At 36.4% G+C, this 19,528-nt stretch overlaps 2 protein-coding genes across 3 annotated transcripts; one reads left to right on the top strand and one right to left on the bottom strand.

Annotated features, from left to right (window-relative positions):
* Nucleotides 1–4,322: 4,322 nt before the first annotated feature.
* LOC122276293 (protein FAR1-RELATED SEQUENCE 9-like) lies at nucleotides 4,323–12,172 on the bottom strand. Of its 2 annotated transcripts, none has more exons than XM_043085901.1 (3): nucleotides 11,141–12,170; nucleotides 7,795–9,303; nucleotides 4,323–4,753 (listed from the first exon to the last, which is right to left on the bottom strand). In XM_043085901.1, exons 2-3 carry the CDS (start codon nucleotides 9,274–9,276, stop codon nucleotides 4,586–4,588), a joined length of 1,650 nt encoding a protein of 549 aa, XP_042941835.1. In that variant the 5' UTR covers nucleotides 9,277–9,303; nucleotides 11,141–12,170; the 3' UTR covers nucleotides 4,323–4,585. The 2 variants fall into 2 exon arrangements, with proteins under 2 accessions (XP_042941835.1, XP_042941836.1); XM_043085902.1 differs by lacking the exon at nucleotides 4,323–4,753 and adding an exon at nucleotides 4,793–5,646 and having other exon boundaries at nucleotides 11,141–12,172.
* A 4,888-nt stretch (nucleotides 12,173–17,060) lies between these two features.
* On the top strand, nucleotides 17,061–18,575 carry LOC122275071 (protein PYRICULARIA ORYZAE RESISTANCE 21). Its single transcript, XM_043084013.1, has 3 exons — nucleotides 17,061–17,229; nucleotides 17,494–17,578; nucleotides 17,773–18,575. Exons 1-3 carry the CDS (start codon nucleotides 17,218–17,220, stop codon nucleotides 18,309–18,311), a joined length of 636 nt encoding a protein of 211 aa, XP_042939947.1. The 5' UTR covers nucleotides 17,061–17,217; the 3' UTR covers nucleotides 18,312–18,575.
* Nucleotides 18,576–19,528: the final 953 nt, after the last annotated feature.

Raw genomic sequence — 19,528 nt, 5'->3', positions numbered from 1 at the left:
ATAAAGTCTCCTTCATATAAGTTATTCCTTTTTTAGTCTAGTTTACATGGATATCTTATTTGCCCCATTTGAAGATCATTTGGTCAGTCAAATATTATGTAAACTATAAAAAGTTCATTCTGGGAGATAAACTGGAGAATATGTTATAGTTTGGAGTTTTTGACCAAGCTAATGGATAGATATTGGTCCGAAATTTTTATGGAGTATTGTTAACATGTATATGTGACTATTGGTTGAGGATTTTTGCATGATTAAAGGTTTTGATGAAAGATGTTCTTAGATTTAGAAACTTAGAAACTGGAAGAGGAAAAACAGTTTCTGTTTTGAGAAAGTTTAACTCTTTGGTGGTCTAAACCTATTCTAATGACTTTGATAATTTTATTGGAGGATCATAAACATCTTATATACATGTTATATTATTATTTTGAAGATATTTGATGTTAGTTTCAAAGATATGAAATTTTATGCAAAGAGATATTCAGATAAGCCAAAGTGTGGATATTCTTGGCTAAATTTATGTTTTGGTTAATTTCTAACCATGTGATCTTGAATTAGAAGCTTGTATATGTTTTAGGACATCTTTTTAAACCATGTAATGGTTTGGTTTGAAGATCATATATTTATAAGTCATAGATCAAGAGATTTATCAAAACTAGTTGAGGAAAAAATTCCTGTTTTTGGACTAAGTGTAAAACCAAAAACTCCAAATGTTATTTAGTGATTTTGGTGACTTTAGTTTGATGATTTAAAGCATGGTTGATGTTAGGATGATATTATGAATATGTTAGAAGTACGATTTGATTTTTGAAATTCTTGGAGATGTTTTGATTTAAGGTCAAAACTTGTGATTCAAGTGCTTGGATCTTTTTACAAAAAAGTTTGGTGTTGATTATTAGCTTTTTCTAAATGGATGTTTTAAGTATGGTTTTGAACTTAGAATTGGAAGATGTTTGTTGCAAAATTTTGGTTTAAGCATGAGTTTTGAAGTTGGAAGGAATTGCAACAAAAATAAAGGGAAATGGCTTATGGATGTTTCGACCATAGTGTGTTCTTCATAGTTGTGTTTTGTTTTAAATTTTTCTGAGTTAATATTTAAGTTTAGGACAAAATTTACATGAGAAATGTAAATTTTGGAAACTTTTGGAGTTAGTATGCAAAATTCTTAAGTTATGGGTAAAACGGTCATTTTCCCACATGTAGAGAGTAAAATGAAAATTTTACTCTTTAAGTTAGTATTTTCCATATTTCAAATTATTAGTGATTTAGTTCTAACTTTTAGAATCACTAATTACAGTTCCTCGTGATCGCACTTGAAGTTTTATAAGAAACGCGGAGATCGAGGTAAGTTAGCTTTTAACTTACTAGCAGTCTACTGTGTATGTGTGCTAAGTAAAGGAACTATAGTGTATGTATGTATGTTATCATATATGTCATGCCATACCAAGTTATCACGTAATTATCTATTATACAGAATTTATTCTGTTATCAATTTTTATCTGTTACATAATATATTCTGTCATGTATTACTGTACATTACAAGTATGTCATGTTAAATATGTTGTCTATTATATGTTATGCCATGTTACGAAATGTTTCTATCTCAAGTTGGTCATGTATTTCAAGTTATGTTCAAATCAAGTTATGTTACGTCAGGGCTCCAGTCCTTTAGTTTTCTAGTCACGTTTCATTTTGAGTACATTCAGTTTGTATAGAATACATGGGGCCACAACAACTGTGGAGTATGTATTTTTCATGTTAAGTCAAGTTTGCGTAGAATACATGGAGCCACAACAACTGTGGAGTATGTATTTACACGTAGAATACATGGGGCCACAACAACTGTGGAGTATGTATTTTTCATGTTAATTCAAGTTTCAGAGTAAGTTCATACTAAGTCAAGTTCAGTTCATGTTTCAATTTAAGTTATGTCAATTATGCTTTAATTATTTATGAATTTGATTATACATTTATGCTTTTACTGTCATCCATGCATCATTAGCATGTGTGGAAGTTTTTGTTAACTTGCTGAGATTTGAAATCAAATCTCACTGTGGTAGTCCCAACTACCATTCCCCTCGAATGGTAGATCTTGTTACAGGACCTGAAGGAGGATCAGGAGCTGACCAACTAGACACAGTCGATTGAACGACGGTGCGTTGTTAATGTTAATATAGTAGTTAAATTACTACTTGTACGATGGAGTTGCATCTCCAGTACTTTTGGATCATAACTATTTTGGACTAGTGTTGTGATTTTAGTTGTTCAATAGGTTTTTATGTATGGAGTATGTTTTAAGCATTTGAGATATTTTCAATTTGGTGCATAGTATTGCTAAAGAAAAAAAAAATTATCCGCTGCGAATATTGCATATTGTTAGATGAATGTCAGGAACATTGCATCTTATATGTCATGAACGGGGGCAGGTAACCTTGTGTTGCATTTCTCGACGCTTCAAATTTCCGTTCGATCCCAAATGGAATTTGGGGACGTCACACATACCCTCACCAAAACCTCCCCCCACAGTCTCAAAACTAGTCGGAAGAGACCCCATCCCAAACCCACCAGCAACGAAAGGCCACCACAGAGTGAACAAGAGTAGGCAGGAGGCTGACCCCTAACGCACACGAATGAAAAAAAGGGAGCCTTAGCAGAGCTCTGATCGCCCTGCCACGTCAGTATGCGCAAAAATAAAATAAAATAAAATCTTATAATAAAATGCATGTTACAAGCGGTATGCAACCACCAGACCTCTCTATATATCATGTAGGTAAAATTGAACTAAAAGGATTAGTCTAATTTCTTTAAAAATCTTTACTCATTGAGTTGCTAATGATAAAAAATAAAAATAAAAAGTAAAAAAAAAAAAAAAACTTCAAAAAAAGACATGACCATTCTTATCAATTTGATTCTTTAAATTTTCTAACCAATGCTTTCGATATTTTAGGCCTTACAAAAAATAGTGACACTATGACACACCGGAAGCTGCTTGATAAAAATGTACTAAGAAATGGCTTACTTCGAGGGAGCAACCTCCTCTTCTTCTCTTTCGATATTTTAGGCCTTACAAAAAATAGTGACACCATATCACACCGGAAGCTGCTTGATAAAAATGTACTAAGAAATGGCTCACTTCGAGGGAGCAACCTCCAACAAAGAAGAAGACGAGGATAAAAAGGAAATAAAATTGCATTCAAATCCTGCTTACCATTGCAAGAGTGACGTTCACTCCATATGCTACGAGGCCCCTTACCAATTCATGTACCAAGGGCCGACACACTAAAGCAAAAGTAAAATAATTTAAGCTTAACACGTCTATCAAGGTAAGAAGTGGGTCATGGCCCAATTAACAATAACATGCAATTAAGCAAATGAAAGAGGTGAACACAGGCCAACACTTAACCGACGGGCTGAGCCCAACTACTAAATACTTATTACCTAAACTAGCCCACTGTGGCTTTGGTCCCTACTGTTACCATTACAGACTTGTAACAAACACCAAAGTTAATCTTAAAAGGATAAGTCCCACCACTTGTAGCTCCTGCTGAGAGTTACACATGGGACTAGTTTAATTTTTTTTCTATTTTTTATTTTAATTCGTAATTAAGAAATTATTTTTTAATGATATTGTGAATTTAAAAATGTTAAAAAATTACATTTAAAAAAAAAAGCAAAAAAATATAACACTAAAAGTCACTAACTGTAGCTCCCGCTGGGAGCGGTGAGTGTAGCAGGATCCATCTTAAAAACAAATGAATATTTGTGTGAAAGATGACTATTGAAGTTGCAATGCAGTTATACGTGCAGTTCTTTCTATTTGATTTCCAATTTTTTTTTGGGTAAGCCTGTTCCTTTACATTGCCTTTCCTGGCACATGCATTTTGTCTCTCCACGCTGTTTTAATAAATTAATTCCAAGTTCCAGTTACTTGGACTCATAACCTTGTGCAAACTGCCACAGGTGCAGAAACACATGCATGTTCACGTTACAGAACTAATTTGTTGCAGGTTCGGGTTCGGGGCTGGGGCTTCACACTTCAACATACGAAAATGCTATCTAGGTGGTATCATAAATCTAAAACTCATTTTAAGAAATTTAAGACTACGTTTAAATGCTGAGATAAGTTAAATTGATTTGTGAATAATAATATTTTATAAATTCCATTGAGATAGATTTAATTTTTTTTTAAATTGATATAAATTTTACTTTTTAAGTTGAAATATACGAAATAAGTTGAGATAATTTAAATTTTTTTATGTTAAAAAATGCAGTAAATCCCATCAATAATTAGTTTGAGACAAGTTGAAATGAGTCTCTGTTCCGGCTGGCTACGAAAATTTCTACTTGACCATTAAAGCTGACTATGATCTAACATCTTTGTCATACATACATTCTAACGATTCTAAACTGCACGGCGAAAATATGAGTTAAAATCCGCCACCTTCCCCCTCACCCACCAGAAGCCATGCCCTTCCCAAGCTCAATTCAAAAAGATTTTTTTTTTTTAAAGGAAAAAAAAAAAAAAAAAAAAACTACTGGTACATGAAAATATACATTAAGACGCGAATATTTCCTTCTTGTATAGCCTTCACTCTTTCAAACTAAGCCTCGCATTTTGAACCTTCACTGATAGCTTTAACTTCTGTTCTTCCATATCTCTCAGGACGGCTAGCAGGTTTGCTCGATACACTTCACATCGTCGATTAATGTTCTCCAAATCTGCAGTCAATTCGCGAACTTTCTTTTCCTTCTCATCCTGAGTAACAAATTAATGAATTATATCTAATAGAAAATGCAATCACCATCACAAGCAGATAATATAGTCTTTTTATCACAAGGATATGTTTTGAGTTTCTGATATGCATTACAGAGAATCTGTAACGCTGTTTGCATTTCTTTTTAATTGCATTACAACGCATTCATATTTATTTGAAGCAATAGCATATGTGTACAACTTTTTCTTTCCTTTCTTGGTAAACCACACGCACCAATTGCCTCTTGAATTAACAATCTCACCATCCAACACATTATTGTAAGGGAAAATGCCGTTGGAGCTAGACCTCAAAGGCTAGACAAGAGACCATACAATTAAACAAGGAGACACCATATAACTTTTTTCTTTCCCTTTTTTTATTTTATTTTTTATTTAAGCAAGCAAACTTCATTAGATTAAAAGATGATACAAGTTAGAGAGGGTGGCATTCCCTAACAAAACATCCCCAAAACAACCACCACAATGCAAAAAAGGTGAAATAAAAAAGTCGACCAAGAAATTGGTCTATACCCCAGACCTACAAAGAGGGTACCATCTTAAAAGACGTTTTAAACGTAAACCACCATTGGAGGCGGTGCAAACGGAAGCACTGTAGTTGAAAGTCTTGAGGTATTTGTTGATGAGGTCCTTAGTCTCTTTCACAGTATCACCGGTTAGAGAAAACAATAACCTGGATAGACTAGCATTGAAAGGGCAAATATGCAGTAGCGGAATAGTCAATCCATGCCTTTGGACCACGCCTCAGTGGAATGGAGGTGGGGTAAAGCTGATCTGAAGGATCAGAGGGTGGGGAGCCTGTTGGTACGACGCGTGTAGCCGGTGGAGCTGTCAAAGCACAGCGGCGCATGAAGGCCATGTGTGGTCCGGCAACATCACTACCATAGAAGCCCATATCTAAGAAAATCAGAACCGGTGGAAAAACACGACCATAGAAGCATATACACAAAAAGGTAGTGGAAAGGAAGAAGAAAAGGAAAAGGAAATTGAGAGGAAGGTGAAGCCGAGACTCACACCTTCCTCTCCGGCAACATCACTCGAAGGGATCGGTTTTCTTTCTAGAGAGAAGGCAAAGCTTCTCTATCTAGAAAGAGGAATGGAAAGCCTTTAAATAACTTTTTTCTTCTTTACTATTTTACTGGTAAAACCACACGCACCAATTGGCTCTTGAATTCACAATCTCACCATCCAACAAATTATTGTAGGAGGAAATGTGCCATTGGAGCTAGACCTCAAAGGCTGGACAATAGACCATACATTTAAACAAGGACGTTTTGCAGGCCAAGACAGGGAACAATTATCTTCAAATTTCTGTAATATAATCGATGAGTACACTTAATCATTCAATCTTTTCTAAGAAAATAAATTATCCAAAAAATAATATCCAAAGTTTCAAGATTCTCAATACATAAACATTCGTGTTTCATTTATTGAAAATTTGAACCACATTTATGTTGGGCCATGTGGAGCCTAGTTGTGAGTTGAGAAGACATCACGCCAATAGTTCGCTCGACTCTTGCTCGAGTGAAGCTCGATCAGAGAGTTCGCTCGACATTGGGCTCGAGGGAAGCTCAACCTGAGAGTTCGCTTGACGTGCACTCAATTGTTGGCTCGAGCGAACAACAGACAGAGAGCTCGCTCGATAAACCAGTCGAGCAAATGTTAGACAAAAACTTCACTCGAGGTGTGCTCAACACTCTGCTAGAGCGAATATTCCAAAAGTTGCCGCCTTAGGGCTTTTCTGCTATTTAATATATATATATGTATGTTATTTTGTTTGAAACTATGAGATTGAACGAGAGAGTGAGGAACGGTAATTTTGGAGCTCAAGAGATAGAGAGTTGAGATTGTGAGTAGAAGGAAGCTCTTATAACTCACTGTCTGTTGTAAATCTCCTTTGAATAAAATCCCCTTCAGCTCAATGGACGTAGGCATGTTGCCGAACCACGTAAATCTTGTGTCGTGTGATTTATTCCTATGTTTCTACATTTATATTTTCACTGTCTTCTCTCTATCGTTGTTTGTGGGTTGTATTATTTCCCCAACAACTGATATCAAAGCTCCAAGGCTCAGGGTTCAAGGTTGAAAGAGAACGATGGCTGGAGAAGAAGTGGAGGTTGGAATCAAGAAGTTTGATGACACAGATTTCGGATACTGGAGGATGCAGTTCGAGGATTATCTTTACGGGAAGAATCTCTATCTTCCTCTATGGGAAAGAAGCTCCATCTAACATGGCCCAATCATAATGTTAGATCGACAGGTTCTGGGGGTTATATAGCTCACCCTGTCAAGATCAGTGGCGCATAACGTTATTAAAGAGAAAATCATAGTGGATCTCATTGTGGTTTGTCTGGTATGTATGAAAAACCGTCTGCAAATAACAAGGTGCACATTTTTTTTTTATAAGTAATAACAAGGTGTCCATAATGAAGAAACTGTTCAATCTGAAAATGACAAAAGGGATGCCTATGAGTAGAGAGAGAGAGAGAGAGAGAGAGAGAGAGAGAGCCTCCGGAGAGAGTTGAGATTGTGAGTAGAGAGGAGAACTCCTATAACTCATTGTGTATTGTAAATATCCTCTGAATAAAATCCACTGCAGCTCCGTGAACATAAATATGTTGCCAAACCACGTAAATCTCGTGTCGTGTGATTGATTCTTGTGTTTCCACATTTATATTTTCACTGTCTTCTCGCTATCGTTGTTTGTGGGTGGTGTTATTTCCCCAACAATTTAGACACTCAATCTAAACAGGTACAAATCCTTATTTAGGACAATTTTGTGCATGCCTCTGTGTGTGTGTGTGTGTGTGTGTGTGAGAGAGAGAGAGAGAGAGAGAGAGAGAGAGAGAGAGAGAGAGAAGGTGTTGGGGGGGGTGTGGGGGGGGGGGGGGGGGGGGGGGGGGGAGGAGGGAGGTCTTTAAAGGAAGAAACTGTTCGGCAGTATAAATTATGAAAGAAAAAAAAAAAAAAAACATAAAAATGAGGGTCCTTTATATAGATAAGCTTGTTGGATGGGAGAAACTAACCGTAGACTGATATGTTGCCGTTTGACTTCCTTGATTTGCATGCAACTCATGCCCACCACCGTTTAGCAGGGTACCAACCTGGGTAGGTGCTGGACCTTGATTCTTCACAGCAGCAACCTTCTTAGCTGCCTCTTTTAAAGCATCCAATGCCACGTTATAAATGTGGATAGATTTTGCCCCTTCTTCTACATATTTGATTGCTTCCTGACGTAGATTGTTATACCGCACTGTTAAAGATTCTTGAGAACTGTTTGGCAATTCTGAAGCATGTTCATCCGACACAGCTCCACTCTTGGCATTCCTTGTCCATCGTTTCAATATATACTGAGATGGAAGAGTAAGAACATTTTTTGCTCTAAAAACTGCTAATATATGCCTACAAATAATTCCAGAATACTCAAACGTTTGGCAGCTGCAATTAGCTTTCATCCCAAAAGAATTGAAAGTCACAGCGTGTGCTTTGTGGTCTTCCCCAAATTTGGCCACCCGGTATGTGGCGACAGTTCCTGAGTCATCAATTTTGGTTGCAGGATTAGCAAGTGTCTCCACCAGTTCCTCTTGGAATTTCATGAATATTCTCCTTGTATAAAGATTGGCAGCTTGTTTCTCCATAGGAGATGGTGTCTTCAGAACTGGGCTAGTGTTAGTAGTTTCATAATCTGCCTTCAATTCCATGTCATGCCAACTTGCTATAGCTTTCTCGTATTGCTTCATCAACATTTGTATGGTGGTGGATACATTCACATAACCATCGAAGAACAAATTTAAAGGTTCACTTCCATCACCTCTAGATATCTCTCCAAAGAAAGTGTCACGCATGCAAACTGGTAGCCACTGTTGTCTTGCATTGTACATTGACTGAAGCCATTCACTGTCCATAATATAGTATCTCTCCAGCAGTGATTGCCAGCATGAATCAAACTCATCAATTGTCTCTGTCTCAGTAATGCACTTCTTAAATTCTGTTTCAAAAGTAGGATGTGACTGATATAGATGAGCCAGTTTCTCCCGTGTTTCTCTGAATATGGCAGACAAACATAAACGGTGGCGGGTTTCAGGAAGAACTTGTGTAACAGCAACTTGTAAGAGTGGGTTTGGGTCGCTTGTTATAGAAACAGGGCAGCGTCCAGACATTGCATGAAGCCAAGTTTGAAATAGCCAGATGTAGGAGGACTCAGACTCATCGATAATTAATGCGCAACCAAACAACACTGGCTGCCCGTGATGATTATACCCTGTGAATGAGGAAAATGGCACCCTATACCCATTCATCTTGTATGTTGTATCAAATATGACGGCATCCCCAAAGTATGAATAGTTCATTCTGGATGTTGCATCTGCCCAGAATATATTTCCACCAGTGTGATCATTATCACCCTGAACCGCATAGAAGAAAGCCGGATTCTCTGCATTCATCCGCTTCAAGTGGTCCAATAAATGCTGACCCCCACTCCCAAGGGTCCTTTGTCTGCCACCACTCATGGCTTGAAATATCAACAGTGGAATGAACTAAAAAAAAAAAAAAGAGAGAGAGTTTAGATCAAATGAGCAAAAAGGGAGATATGTATATTACCAATACAATCAAAGTGTCTCTAAGACCAAAAAAAAAACTTGCATGGCTTCGAGCTCAGCTAGAGGTGAAGCATTCCTACATTGTGAGAAGCAATGCACTTTATTTTTTTTGATAGGTTGCAATGCACTTTATTGAGAGGCACATGCCATGGATCATGATTTTGGGTCAAATTAGCCAATTCCTATTGCAAGCTAGTTTGGTTAATTAAAATCACCATAAAACAACAAACTGCATGAAGGGCGGGCAACAACCTGCTTTTAAATTTCACTGCCTAATGCTAGTGAGCAAGAAGTGGCCTTGTATGCATGCTGTGAAACATAACACAGTGTGAAACATTTTTTTTTATAGGTAACATCGTGTGAAACATAATATTGATTATATAAAAAATATGCAACACATGTGGCGCCCTCAACCCCACTTGTGTTCAGTCAGGAGTCGTGACGCCGAGATGTTGGCCGCTTGGATCAAACACCCCTCGCATAACGTGAAAACATAGTGTATGCTTAATAAATGCGGACAGTGAATTTGCAGTGGAAAAATAAATAGGGGCAATCAATTAATAGTATCAGAAATTGAAATTACAACTCTTAACAAAATAATCCATAAGCCACCCGTCTCCCAATTCCCGACATAAAATTTTATACAGTCATCTAACTAATTAAAAAGAAGACACCAAACAATTCTACATAAGGGAAAGGTACCCAAGTCTTCACTCCTCGGGTGGAACCGATCCTCCAAGCTCATAACTATCATCTGCATCAAAATCTACGGTTCCCTTTTGGCGGGGACACCACAACGAGATTTCACAGCAAGTAAAACCGAAAAATCTTAGGCTTTCATCCCTAGGCCAAACGATGTCGTATAGAGGGAGGGGCTGGGCTCTTGTTTTCAGCTTATGGGCTCACTTACACAAGTTGGGCCTGTCTCTCATACACCCACATACAACAAAATCCTCTTAAACAACATGATGGGCTTCAACTTACTAAAGAAAACACATACACACACAAGCAAACTTGGGCTTTCACAGCACAACTTCACCCATCATTCTAGTTATGAAAATTTAATATTCTACAGCCTACTTCTATCCAACAGTTTCAATCTATCTTTACATTTTAGGAATCGAATGTAAAAACATTTTAGGAATCGAATGTGAGAACAAATCTGGTGCAATATCAAGTTGGAAGAATTCCGAGAGTCCATTAGGGCTTTCTCTATCGTCCTTGAAAACTTTAGATTGATATTTAGTGGTTGAAGTTGAAGGGTTTGTTCTGCTGTAGTGGAGTGGTTTGATTGAGTCAACCCCCTATGTGGTCCGAAAACGCTTGTAGCATATAAGCTCCTCCTTTCTCAATAGAACCATATTAATTTGATAAAAAATCTTCGCAGTTTTTATCATTTGCAGAGTTTTTACCAGTATGGGCATGAGAGTGAGACATTAAAGAGGAAACGCTTTGTTAATAAAACTTTTTCATCAGAAAAATGAAACACTTCTCATTTTGACCAACATTTGGGGGATTTTACATATTTTATCATAAGAACCAATTGAGATTGTCTATATCCCTATGAAGAACCAATTTCCTTCACGAAAAAAAGAAAAGTAATCCTCAGACCGGCGGTGGGCAAAATTCCCGATGAAGAATCCATTTCCTTTCCCAATAATTTCTATATTATGAAAAGAAACCCGAAGCATGAATCACAAACATCTGTGGAAGAGGATTATTATGACTAGGATAGAAGTGCGGCAATTTCTACATAGACAAGGAATCCGCTTACCTTCCGGTTTAACGCTGAGCAGCAGCCTGAGCAAAATTTAAAGCGAAGAGCAAAAAGCTTTCTACTTGTGCTCAGTCATGACTCATACCCACCATCTGACGCTTCATCAATGGAAGCGACTGATGCAGACTTCACTTTTGCCGAGTTTAGCTGGTTCGTTGTTCAAGAAGAGGGGTAAACAGAAGCCCCTAAACCCTAGATTCTTCCATCGCATTGCTCGACTTGTTCTCAGAAATGGCGATTTTCTAAGGAAGCCTGCTACGAAGAAGCCCCTTACGTAAGCACACTCCGCACACCGGCTGACGTGGAGGAGTGATGTTGATGGAGCCCACAAGAAGTCCTTCTTGGGCTGTTCTTCTCTGAAAAGAAAACGGAAGTTTACAAAATTCTCGCACAGGTTCTTCTCTTCGTGAGTTCAGCAACCATATTTCCCTCTCTCACACACGATATTCTGCAGCTGTATATCACAAGTGTGGATAAGACCAGGCGTAATTAACGACCCAGAAAAGGATGTACAATAACAATACAGAAGACCACTCTGAGAAGCATCCGTAGCAATTGCCTCCCAAGCAACTGACCCCGATTGGATTCCTGCAAGGCTAGCCTTTCGTAGGGAGATAGAATACTCTCACATTGCTCGACGGAACGTGAAAGTTGCTAAAATGGCAATGGTGGAACTTCACCCCTAGCGGTGGTCACCTATCTTTCTCTCTCTGTGAGTTTGTAAGAAGGAGATTGTCTTCTCTGAGCCCTTTTCAATTTGTGATTTCCGTCGAACAGTTGAGGAGAGATGCCTTGCCGAAAAGAAACCTTAACAGCTACCCACGGAAAATAGCAACAAATACAAGAGCCCTAGGTGATTTCGCGATTTTCTCTCACATAGGTGAAGAGCCCTTTCCTCTCGCATAGGTGATTTCGCGAATTGTGATTTCCATCTAAGCGTCCAACGTGAAGAGCCCTAAGTGTCAGGTGAGATCCCTTTGCCTCTGCCCAGAAGTCCTCTTGAGTTGGTCGAGAAAAATAAATGAATTTTAAGGGCTGAATCGACAATTTACAGCAGCTGACATAGAGGGTGTGCGAGATGTATTCAAATAGAAGGCTTCTTAATAGCATTTTTGAATTCTAATATTATTTTTATTTTAAAAATTAAAAAATTAAATTTTTTTATTTAAAATTTTGAGAAAGTTATCATGATTAAATAATAATTAAATAAAAAATTAAAATTTTAATAATTATAAATTAAAAAATGTTTAGATGTTGAGATGAAATGAGATGTAATATGATAGTTTGAAAATTTTGTAAAATCAAATTAGGCCTAAAAATATAAGGTCTCTAACTCATTAAGAGAAATGATATTTGCAGTCGTTGAGTGCACAAATTTTGTATAATTCTTTAAAAAAAAGTGAGTAAATTTAGAATTCACATGAAAAAAATTAATTTTTTAATAATGAATCTCATTTTTTATCAAATGAATTGTGTGACGTTTACGTATTATACAATTGTATATAGTATTACTCATCTTATAATTACTTTAAGAGTTATATTATATACAATCATTTTTACATAATCTTTACGCCATTTACTGATATGATTGACTAAAACAATTATTTTATATTAAAAAAATGTGATGCAGTCAATCACATTAGTAGAATGCGCAAGGAATATGCAAAAGTGACTACATATAAAGTTTTTGCTAAAAAGATTCTCCTAACCTTCTTTTAATTTTATAGTTTTTTTATTCAATTTTTTCTCTTTCATTTTTCAAAATCTAAACAAACATCTTAACTCAAATCATTTCATTATTATTTACATAATTCTCATCTCATATATATGACCAAACGAGGCCTTGATTTATCATATTATTAAATATTAATATCATAAAACAATTTTAATATTATTTTATATCGTGATTGATCAGGCTCCATTTAGATTTAGAATAGATTTCAACTCATTTCATCTAATCATTATAATTTTTTAAAGTTTTCATGCAAAATATAATAAACAATTCAACTTTTCAAATCTCTAAGCAATAATTATATTAAAAAATAATATTCTAACAATATTTTTTTCAATTTTTAACTTTCATCTCTACTCACTAGCCAAATCTCACCCAAGACTATTATATAATTTGTATTTGGAGATTGCTTAATAATTTCTTAGTAAATATTAGATTAGTAATAATTAATTTTAGATGCGAGATTTTGTCACGAGTTATAAGTTGAATTAACCTGTCTTGATGCATGTTGTTAAGTTATTGAACGGTGACAGAAGAGTGTGGCTACCAAAGAGAGAAACATGCAAGATTCTATGATAATAAAGACTAAGGATTTATCATTTAGATTGCATTTGGTTGTAAAATTCAGGTGAGATTAATTTAGTTCTGTCTAATTTTAAGTTGAGTCTAACATTTAAACACTCAACTCTCAAATTACTAAACTCATCTCAACTCAAAATTTTTTTACACGTAAGACCTATAACTTTTTTCAACTCAACACATTTTTAAGATTCATAATTTTTTTTTTTAATTTTTCATAAATAGTACTAAACTCATCCTAATATCTAAATACATTTAAATTCATTTTAGATGGATTTCATATAAGTCATTCCACCTTCTCAACTCACTATTATTCATAAACAACTTAGTTCAATTGAGCTGAGCTCAATATCCAAATGTTGCCTTAATCAAATTTAATAGTTAGGCTTAATAGTTAAGTTTGTAATGAGGTATGGTGATTTTTCTCCGAATGACATATCTATTATATCCATGCACATATTGTGTAGTGTTTATGCATATATAAACGTATCATAAATCTTGTTATGATTAATAAATTTTTAGTAATTTTGCATGTCAACTATTTATAATGTACCACAATGACAGATAACTAGCATAATAAAATCTGAAATAATGAATAATATTATTTCTTGTAATTCTGACACCTCACAATCAATTTCCAAAGTTGATAAGCCTAAGAAATCTAAAAGAAATAAATTAAAGGGGAAAAAAAAGAGTAAGTGCCTAGCAAGAGATGACATTGTAGATCCCATTCCATACATTTCGAAAAGAAAAATTCTAAATATAGTCGTCTAATGCAAACGGCATACAAATAGCTTTGCTGATGTGTCAAAAATTGCTATGCACCATTTTAACTTTAACCCTTTCATCATTTCATTTTTAGGCTACGAAACTTATAACCATTTTCACTATGTTCGTAAGTCCTCACCATGAAGATGACCCCAACAAAGATGACTCACACCCCCATGAAGATGAACCAGTAGAAAATACTGATTTTTCTTCAGAGTTTTTTTTCAACAATCTTTCTACATACAATCGAAAATACTCCCCCACGAAGATGAATCAGTAGAAAATACAGATTTTTTTCAGAGTTTTTCTTTAACAATCCTTCTATGTACAATCCTTCTTCAACAATCCTTCATCGTTTTTCTTATGCGAAGATGACCCACACCCCCACAAAGATGAACCAGTAGAAAATACCTACAAAAATACTCACATGAAGAAGAAAACCAGCTCAGCAGCTGCTTACGGCTTCTTGCAAAATGAACCACATGGTGGAGTTCGTGACCCATGAAAATACCTGCAAAGATCAGACAAGTTATACAAAATAGCTTGATCAGTGGGTTTTCTTGTGATGGAAGAAATGATGGACGATAGATAAAATTTATAAAAGAAACTATCCGAAGAGATGAATCAGATGATGGACGAAATTGTAAAAGAAATAAAATTTCTCTTCGATAAGCATGCTCTGTTTTGGTTTCCTTTTCCGTCTTTCAGCGTTTTACTTTTTTTTTTTTTTTCCTTTGCTTTCTGAGTTGTACCAAGTGTCCACACCCTCCAGCACTCTAAACTGTCGATCATATATGGCATCATCCATCCATCCCCTGCAGCCTGCCCATCTACTTTCTATTCTTTATTATTTTTGCTTTTAGATCTTTTTTTATTATTATTATTATTATTATTATTATTATTTTCTGAGATAACGTTAGCCAATTCCCTGCCGCTTGCAACACGCAATTGTACGTAGAAGGCCTCTTTCAAAAATGGTCTAATTCATGAAGATTCTGTTGCATTTTGTGGTGGACAATTGGATGGGCTGGCTGGGGTTGTACATGGCCGGAACCATCTTTCAGCACCTAAAAGCGGGGCCTGCAGCTTGGTACCGACTTTTCTAGCCTAGCCCAGCCCAGGACTCAGTCTCCTAGATAGTAAGATAGTACGAAAACTGTACGACACACTGAAACAGATCATCAGATAACAAAAATGACAAATGGTATTGTTTGGAAGATGGTACAATCTAATTACAATTTATTTATAATTTATTAATAAAATAATATTTTTTTACAAATATCAACCACATCAAATTAAAATCAAAATTAAAATAAATATTTAAAAAATTATTATATTTTTAGAAGGTTGTAGAAAAATTATAAATAGGGTAGTCATCTTATCATTTTCCATATCGTTTTCCATAATGACAAAAGTCAATGCACGCACTTTATCTTAGATTATTATGCTTGCTATGGTTATCAGTTTTTCAAGGATCATGAAGTAGGTACATGGAAAGGTAAGAAAATTAGAAAGGACAGTAATTAAGTACGCACGAGTAGCTAGGAAATGATCAGGCCAGACATTGAAGATCATTCATCCAGTACTGCATTTACAAATTGGAGAAAATTAGGTAAATGTAATGAGTGGCCGGGAGATCATATATAATTTAATTGCATTTTTATGTTGGATGGTTGGATGGCTGGATGAGGTTGGACAGCCTTGTCTCAGCACTCATAACTGGGGCCTCCTATACGACTTGGTACATGCATGCTGACCTCTGAAGCCCTGTCAAGGATCGAAATAGATGGTCTATCTATCACTACATAGTCACCCGTGCATACATAAACATATGTATGGTTTAAGACATAAATAAAGGGCCAAAGGCGGAGTGTACGTTACATATATGCGCATCAAGTGTATGTATTAAAACTCCCTTATATGATAATTGTACGTATGATAATGGGTATGCATGTGCCGATTCTGCCGAATACATGATCCAGATTAATTAATATGCAGTACTAGTACTGCTGCATGCATCTCAATTACATGATAAATTACAATAGGATATTGGTGATAAATAGTACTTAATCCGTGGTCTATAGCTTTGAATCTTGATTGCCTTCCCCAACAAATAAAGGCATATCAAGATCCGTAACCTACTACATATCTCGCATTTAAAATTGACAGCTACATACCCAAGAAGGTAAGGTACCCCACAAGTGTAGAGTTTGGTATTAGGTTGCATGTCGGCCTCTAAAGAAAAGCTCGCGCTCGCACGCATCAACACTTTTATATATCTAGAACCCACGAATATTTAGGACGATTCTGTGGGCGCAGATTGCTTGCTTGAAGATGGCATGTAGCAATTGGTGTAATCAGAGCCTGTAATATTTTAATTAAATACTGGACACGACTTAATGGCCGGGAAAGTCGACCCAAACTTTAGCCACACTCCAAGGTGGATGAAAATTGGTCTAGGGACACGTGTACGGTTCCCGTACTGGGTTGCAGGCACAATAATTGAATCTGAACAAACTATGTACCTTAGCGTATAGTTTTTGGTTTGATTAATAATGGATGCATTGGATGGAAGGTGGCCGTCAATCAAAGCCTGCACTTGCAAATACGAGATTGGAGAGTCAGCAATCAAAGCTGCCACGTACACCGGATCTCACCTTATCATAAAGACAATCTTGTAGTAGTGAGGCCATAAGATTCAACGTCGGAAACTTACGTGTCTACATCCCATTGGCTCTAAGTGTGGAAATATGACATTTTTTTTCTGGATGTACGAAATATGATGCTTCTTTTTTTTTTCGATGGAAAAATATGATGTACGAAATATGATGCTTCTTAAGAGGCCTTTTGGGCTAACTTCTGATGTCTTGATATCTCGCGCTCTGGCGACTTCAGTGCAGTCTGTTCCACACCTTCACTTTAGTTGCTCGATAAAAAAAAAGTCTTCTTCGTATTTGTGTTTGTCTCAGGTTGAGATCTGAACAGCCAGCCAACCATGGGGGAAAAGGTTCGTAAATTTTGTAACTTCCCACTCTTTGCCTCTCAATACCCATTCGATATTATGATCCGATCTTCAATTTTTTGTGGTTGTCCTCTAAAATGTTACTTTGTTTTTGGCTTCCAGATAGATCTTCGTTATTTTCACATACCCATCTTTTGTGTCAAAACCTGTGCTTTGATTCTGTCGTAGGCAGATCGACAGATTGCTATTTGCTTTTCAGAGATTTTGTTTTTGTTTTCTTGTTTTCTTAGAGTTTGTCTACTCTTACAGGTTACTACAATAATGTTGCTCGAGGTTGACCTTCAGTGCCATCGCTGCTACAAGAAGGTGAAGAGGATTCTATGTAAAATCCCTCGTGAGTCTCTCTCTCTCTCTCTCTCTCTCTCTCTCTCTCTCTCCTAGTCTTTCTCTAGTATATTATGTGGATGATTGTACGACGCGAGTGCTTTAAGTTGTTATCTAGCGTGGTTCCTAATTGAGCAGTAAATTAAACCAAAAAGAAAAAGACTGAGTTATTATATATGTGGTGTTGAATTTTGCGAACAAGAGAAATACAAGACCAGATGTATGACGAGAAGAAAAACTTGGTGATGATCAAAGTTGTATGCTGCTCTCCCGAAAAGATTAAGCAAAAGATTATCTGCAAGGGTGGTGATTCCATTAAGAGCATTGAGATCAAAGTGCCCCCGAAGCCAGCTGATAAGCCGAAAGAACCCGAAAAGGCTAAGGAGAAACCTGCGGATCCTCCCAAGCCAGCTGAGAAGCCGAAAGAGCCTGAGAAGCCAAAGGAGAAACCTGCGGATCCTCCCAAGCCACCAGCTGAAAAGCCTAAAGAACCGGCACCGGCACCCAATCCTCCCGTCGTCGTGCCGTGTTATCCAGTACTACCGCCCGGTTATCCAATTGGGACGTGTTGTTCATCATGTTATGAGGATCGTGGCGGGGGGCCATGCTTTAACGGTCATGGTCATGAGGGCTATGGAAGGCCGGTATATGATAGTTATGGTGGAGGTTATTACAGGCCAACCGGCCACGTCCCTTGTGACTATTTCAATGAAGAAAACACATCGGGATGCACAATCATGTAAATGGGAGTGAACGCCGCACATATATGGCCGTGATCATAATTATTAGCCTTTCTTTTTGCATCTGTCATGGGTGCGCGCATATGTTTTTCTTTGCTTGTTCAGAAGGAAAGAGATAAAGAAGATAAAGTAATAAGATTGGTGGGATGATTTAATGTCGGTTGACAATTCGCTGTTGATTTTCGTAGTAATTGCTGTTATGAGTTGAAACGACTACTTTTAAATCATGAAATTAGTGGTTTATCTATGAAATTTTTACTTTCTGTAGTTGTACGTGCTACTTAATTTTATGGTTCTTTATTATTGTGAAGAAAAGAAGATTAGAGGATGTTTTCAATCAATCATTTCTTTACATATCATATAATGCACTTGCTTTTGACTCGGACTAAAGATCGCATGTATCATGAGTTATTTCCTGGTTGGGAATCGAGAATTTGGCCGGGATCAATGATCGATATTATAGATCATGGGCCATACATTAATATCATGCATGCAGCAAATTTCAAAGGAATTGATGATGGTTGATAGACATGATGTTCGACGTAATTCTATGAGCCAAATGATGATCACATTCGTTGGAGAGCTAGCTAGCTAAGCTGCTTGGACACCATCCGGCCACATCGATCGTTATCTTTTTGCCGCTTAAAAGCAAGAGTTGCTTTCACTAGTATTGTCTGTCAAATTTTTTGTTTGTCTGCTGGATCATGCTACAACAACAGATAAAAGCCACAATAGTGGCCACCCTATTCCTTTTCTTTGTCATACACTTTTTTTATATCTTTAAATATATATATTTTTAAAATTCATAATATTATTTAAAAATATTTTCTTAATTACTAAGTAAAAAAGAAAAAAAAAAGAAAAGAAAGAATCAGTGGCTACTATCGGTGACTTTTTTTACATGGGAATAGCATATATTATCCTTATTTGCAAGGCCAAGTACAAAAAACATCTTGGTGTTGCATAATTCTCGATGATATCAATTTCTCCTTATGTAGTGATAAATCCATCATCCATGCGTGTAATGTAATCAATAGGTAGCAATATATGGATAAGAACTTATTAATTAAGGTAAAGCTTAATTTGAGTCGAACAAAAACAGATCACTACATGAAGCCTATTGCGAATTAGAGTTATTATGAACAAACATTACATTGGAGATTGCGAACTTGATCAGTTTCTAGTGAGTTAGAAGCTGGGAATTAATATGTTTACCTCTT

The sequence above is a fragment of the Carya illinoinensis genome, chromosome 9 (genome assembly GCF_018687715.1).
Source record: "Carya illinoinensis cultivar Pawnee chromosome 9, C.illinoinensisPawnee_v1, whole genome shotgun sequence".
NCBI classification, from domain to species: domain Eukaryota; kingdom Viridiplantae; phylum Streptophyta; class Magnoliopsida; order Fagales; family Juglandaceae; genus Carya; species Carya illinoinensis.
The sequence above is the reverse complement of the archived record's forward strand: the minus strand, read 5'-3'. Positions and strand labels throughout refer to the sequence as shown.

What these genes read in the sequence shown, in the direction of transcription:
- LOC122276293 (XM_043085901.1), bottom strand. Translation starts at nt 9,276, where the DNA reads ATGAGTGGTGGCAGACAAAGGACCCTTGGGAGTGGGGGTCAGCATTTA. An exon ending in CGGCAACATATCAGTCTACG is followed by an intron (nt 4,754 to 7,794) that starts GTTAGTTTCTCC and finishes TTTGTTACTCAG; the next exon opens with GATGAGAAGGAAAAGAAAGT.
- LOC122275071 (XM_043084013.1), top strand. An exon ending in GATTCTATGTAAAATCCCTC is followed by an intron (nt 17,579 to 17,772) that starts GTGAGTCTCTCT and finishes TGCGAACAAGAG; the next exon opens with AAATACAAGACCAGATGTAT.